Raw genomic sequence first — 5,682 nt, 5'->3', positions numbered from 1 at the left:
GTAGGAACAGGACAAATGCTGAAAGTTTTAAAAGAAGGAATTCTTCAAATATGTGGCATGATGTAACTGCTCCCTAGTGTGTGTTCTTTCACAGAGTCAGAGAGTGGTTTGGGTTGGAAGGGACCTTAAAGCTCATCCAGTTCACCCTCTGCTATGGGCAGGGACACCTTCCACTAGACCAGGTTGTTCCAAGCCCCATCCAACCTGCCCTGGAACACTTCCTGGGATAGGGCAGCCACAGCTTCTTTGGGCAATCTGTGCCACTGTCTTACGGCCCTCACAGCCAAGAATTCCTTCCCAATATCCCATCTAAGCCTGCCCTCTGGCAGTGGGAAGCCATTTCCCCTTGTCCTGTCCCTCCAGGCCCTTGTCCCAAGTCCCTCTCCAGCTCTCTTGGAGCCCTTTTTAGGCACTGGAAGGGGCTCTAAGGTCTCACTGTAGCCTTCTCTTCTCCAGGCTGAACACCCCTGGGTCTCTCAGCCTTATTTGTATCCTGTTTTTTCTCATCATCCTTAAGCTGGGAGGTGGATTTAATAGTGCAGTGTGGACATCTCCAGCTTTTTTTCCAGCTTCATATCTCCATTTAGTATAGACTTACTGCTTGCTTTCCCTCTGGCTGCCAAACCCTTTGCCAGGGAATGAATGTTCATCCTGCTGCTCGTGCTCTGCGGTAAGTTTGTATGTACTTATCCTGCAGAAGTTTCCTTCTACCTCTCCTTAATTTCTGCTCTGGGCTTGGGAGAGATGAATCCCACAGGAAGAACAAGCACTGTGAGACACAGTTATCTCCTTCCAAAGCAGCAAAATGATTAGTCTTGGGGGAATCCATTGCCTGTGGTAATCCATGAACTCAGCCTTTAGTCTGGCAGGCATCAGTCTTGCCCTGTTTTTTCCTTCTCTGCTATATCTTTCCTGGAACTGCTTCTGTGCAGATAAACTTCTGGTTTTTTTTTTAAAACCTGTTCTTCCAACAGAAAAAGGAGAGTGAATGTTTACAACTGAAGATCCTGGTGCTACGTAATGAACTGGAGAGGCAGAAGAAGGCACTTGGTCAAGAAGTAGCTTTGTTGCATAAGCAAAAAAGTACTTTGCTTGATAGAGGTAAGTGTGAAAACCTTAGCCTAGTTATGGTCTCAGTGACCATAATGAAGGTGTTGGTTTCTCTTTTAGGTTTATTTATTGTCTGGCTCTAATGTGTTGTGTTGTTTTCTTTATCTGAAATTTGCAGCCAGGTGTCATTTCTTCACCATCTGTTTTATACTGAATTCTGGACAGCAATTTCTGCTGTCTTGTCTCTAAATGACTTCTTACCAAGACACCTCTCTAAAGCAATCTTAAACCTGTGCTTAATTAACGTTTAATGAGAAAATCAGAAGAGCTGCACTGTAATGCAGTTAACAGTTGCTTGCTGCAGGCCTTTATAATGTCATGAGGGAAGTTATTGTGATTAGGATTCCAATTCAAGGGTTAGAAGACCAAAATCCCTCTTAATAGCTTATTATGTAAGTGAAAGGTGAATCTACTGGGAAATGTCCTGCAGTAAAATGCTGCCTCACTGTCTCCTTGGAGCACACCAAGGCCAAGCCACATGTTTGATCTTCTTGCAGGATTTTTTGCTTTTAATACTTAGTTGAACCTAAACTAATTAGTCACTACTAAGAATGAGATTTTTACTATGTACTTGGTCTGGCAGTGCAAGTATTTGAGATGCCACAGCTGAATTACTGCACTGCAGTGGCCGTGGGGGGGGAACAGGTATTAAAAGAGAATGAGGGTTGTATTTGGCTGGTGAATGGTGTGCAGTGCACGAAGACAGGTGTTCCTCCTGTGGTGGCATTCCCTACTTTGGGAGCATAACATAGAAAGGAAAAAAAAAAAGAAAATACTAAGTGGAGGATTATTGCCAATATTTGTGTCAGTACCTACTTTGAAAACTTCTGATAACTAAGAAAGTACTTGATACTATTTTTTTTCTCATTCCTCATGTTTAGAAAATGCATTTGGGACTGAATGCCAGAAACTCCAAGAGCATAATGAATCCCTGCATGAATTAAGGAAGGAATGTACTGCTAAGAGGTAAAAGGCCCTATGCTTGTTCTGCACTTGGAAAAGAAATACAGCTTTGAGAGTAATCCATTTGAAATGGGACTTTTGGCACCAAATTCTGCCTCATGTTGCCTCCAAACTTCTCTTGAGACACCTCTGCTACAATTTGTAGATATCTAAAATGAAAATTACCAGTGGCAAGTCCAAAAGAGAAGAAAACAGGTGTTTGTTGCATGTGTAACCTCTGATAGGACTTCTGTTTGTGCTTTAGTGTAACATAGCTTTGTAATACTTAATTTCCAAAGTCAAAATAAACCTAAAGTGTGAGGTACAACTGAAAGCAAAAATTAATTTTGTCTGCTGTATTATTATGAGGTGATACTTGGGAAGCTGCAGAAAGGGGTGTTAGAGCTTGATACCTTTATTTAAAGCTTTTGAAGAAACTAATGCTTTTGGGATCTCTTTCCCCAAAGAGAACTCTTCTTGAAGACAAATGCCCAGCAGACTATTCGATGCAAGCAGCTGCTGTCAGAGCTATCCTGCATCTACCCTATTGATCTGGTATGTTTTTGGTGTGAAGTCTACTTCTTATTTATTACACTGCAAGCAAATATGTTTTATTCCTGATGAAAATTGCTCTTTGCTTATCCTATTTGTTCCACCTTTTTTTTGCACTTGGTCCTTGGATTGCAAACTTCACACGGAGGAGACTCACACCAGCACCTCTCAGATAGTCTCCACTATAAAAGTGGAATAGCTGTAGCTCTATTTAATGGATGTTTTCCATTTTGGTTGCTGTTGTATAAAGTAACCTTGACAGTGAGCTAGCTGAGCTCTAACAGAGTGCAGAGAAACAAATGTCAAAATGTTGAGCTCCAAACCCTTTTATAAAATGACTTGATTAAGATGAAGCCCTTTTTCTTTAAAGAAGTTGCATTTATTTTCTGAACTATGTGAAACGTGGATTAAAATACTCTGTCAGAGTCACTTGAATAATTAGTTTTTGAATATTTTTTATTCTTAGCTTTGCTGTCATTGGATTTCATGCAGGTTTTTGTTTACTGGATATTACTGTTCCATTCTGACTCTCCACTGTTGATTTTCAACTTACAGAATGATCAAAAGGATTACTTTGTTTGTGGAGTCAAGCTTCCTAATTCTGAAGACTTTCAAGGTAGCTGGATATTCTTAATTTAGTTGTTACAGTTCACACTTTGTAAAATTAAGTAAACTGGTAGCAGTGGCTTGGAATGCAAATTTTAGACCAGGAAAGAAAACTTGTGGATTTATTCCTACTTCCAAGCTAATGCAAATGAGGTTCCTGTTGACTCTTAGAAAAGCACCTCTGTATTCTAAGACTCCATACTGGAACTGGTTATCCAGAGAGGCTGTGCAGTCTCTATCCTTGGGGATGCTCAAAATCCACCCGGATGCAGTCCTGGGCAACCTGTTGTTAGCTGGGCCGGGGGTGAGGACTATGCCATTCCCAGAGGTGCCTTCCAAACTCAGTAATTCTGGAAAATATTTGTCTGACTTGAAATTCCACTGGGGCCACTTTCAGTCCATAAATCTTGCTGAGGCAACAGGCATAAATCCCCATTCAGTTTGCTGTAGCTGCTGGTGAACTTACCAAATAAATACCTCACAAAAATGAAACTTTAAAGCTCTTTGACAGTATGGAGTACTGTACAAGTCAGCTTCTGCTTTAACTGTCAACTCTCATCCTGTTGCAGAAGCAAATATATCATGTGCCTTTCTGTGTAACAGCTGTACAGGTAACTACATGCATTCACCTGCAAATGCTTGATGTGAGTTGGAACTTCATTAAAATGCCCCAGAGAATTTCTTGGTCACTCTGTTTTCCTGAACAAAAACCTCCATTGATTGTCTAACTATTTAAAACCATCCCACAGTAATTAACTTGTACTAACAGCATCTATATTGGATGCTAGAATACTGGAGGAATAATCTTTAAAACAAATTAATTTGTCAATAGGATAAAAATGAGCCTATTGCTTTGTTTTCCTGGTTGCACTGAATGTGGTAATGAAGTGAATTTGGTAATTCCTGGAAACTCGGTGCTGTGCATCTTCTGGCCCATTTGCAGTTGACTGGGGTTAATTCCTTATAAAAGAATTCCTAATTCTGTATCCAAGTCTCTTGAAATACTGTGTTGTGAAGAAGTTCTAAACATTCAGCTTAGTGAAATAAGCAGTTAAATTTGAAAGGTGGATCTTATCTCAGACTCAGTAGATAATATTTTTTATAAATTAGGCATCTGAAGGATCAAAAATAATTATTCCCTAAAAAACCACTTTTGATGCAAAGGTTGAGTCCTTTGTACAAAATTCTTTTTGAAGGGAGTATGACTTAAACCCACATATTTTGTCATGTTCTAATAGAGCTCAGTTTGAAACTATGGTTTCATAGTTGTTGTTGAACATCATTAAGAGCTTTCTTGAAGGTCCTCTGTTAGGTGATTTCATGAGACTCCCTTGTGCAGTAGAAGGGATGACTTGTGCTCTTTGTATCCCTAAAGAAGGAAAAGTAGGGAAAAGGGAAAGAAAAGCTGAAGGATTTAATTTGAATCACAAAACCTGTGTGTATTCCCAGCAGATGAAGCTTTAAGGTTGAAACCTTAAATGTCAAATAAAAAATGCTACTTTAAAACGATAGGTTAATCTAAGCTTTTCCAGTTATTGGCAGAGAACTGAGTTCATGCCCTGAGGACAGTGTCTCTCCAGCTGATCTCACTCCTGAATAAAGCTGTGGAGGAATGCAGCTCTCCCTGACCTCAGTCACAGCTCCATCTAGAGAATTGCAGCAAGGCTTGAGTTTAGCTTTGAAAGAGTAAAACTGGCAGGAGAAGAAGCCATCCCCCATTTTACATGCTCTGTCATGAGAGGCAAGCATGTCGTGTTAAGTTCTGACTTCTGAGAGCTTTGTTAATTGTGGTGTTCTCTGAGCAACAAGGGTAAACACCAGGATTCAATGGATCCACTAATGGAATCTCTCTTTGTTATTGGCAGCAAAAGATGATGGAAGCATTGCTGTTGCCCTGGGCTACACTGCTCACCTGGTTTCCATGATCTCCTTCTTCTTGCAAGTGCCACTCAGGTATCCAATAATTCACAAGGGCTCCAGGTCTGCTATCAAAGACAACATCAATTACAAGCTGACAGAGAAAGAGAGAGAGTGAGTATATGATAAACACACTGAGGTACTTTATTCAGAACCACAAATCCACACCCAGAAATCCCCACTTGGAACAGTTTTGGGTAACCTGAAATGGCATGGAATTTGGAGTTACTTGTTGCTTTCACTAGCTGTGGAACAGTTTGATTTGCCTTCTGATAATGTTGGAAAAACTGAAATAGTGTTTCTTTTAGATTAGTTTTGGCTGCTGGTTGGAAAACCTGTGTTCTATGTTTTGTTGTGGGCAAATAACCTTCAGATAGCAAATGTAGCTTCACTGGGGAGTTACTGCCATAAATAAATCTGATTAAATTGTGAGAAAATAAATAGCTTTCTTCAACACAGAGATTCTCAGTGAATTGAAAAAGAGCACAATAAATTGCTGCCTTTTAAATCAACCTAATATTCAACAAAGAGCTTTTAGTTTGTTCTGTGATCATT

The 5,682-nt window shown here is 40.0% G+C and overlaps 1 protein-coding gene across 1 annotated transcript; it reads left to right on the top strand.

Moving 5' to 3' along the window:
* Positions 1-974: 974 nt before the first annotated feature.
* On the top strand, positions 975-5,241 carry LOC103805206 (UV radiation resistance-associated gene protein-like; the record flags this gene model as incomplete). The annotated part of the gene is made up of 5 exons (XM_009077840.1): positions 975-1,101; positions 1,992-2,076; positions 2,520-2,607; positions 3,160-3,220; positions 5,076-5,241. Coding segments are annotated over 5 exons (527 nt in total), but the record flags the coding sequence as incomplete, so codon positions are not given.
* Positions 5,242-5,682: the final 441 nt, after the last annotated feature.

Source organism: Acanthisitta chloris, unplaced genomic scaffold, assembly GCF_000695815.1.
Source record: "Acanthisitta chloris isolate BGI_N310 unplaced genomic scaffold, ASM69581v1 scaffold5627, whole genome shotgun sequence".
NCBI classification, from domain to species: domain Eukaryota; kingdom Metazoa; phylum Chordata; class Aves; order Passeriformes; family Acanthisittidae; genus Acanthisitta; species Acanthisitta chloris.
This window is presented reverse-complemented; position numbering and strand designations above follow the sequence as displayed.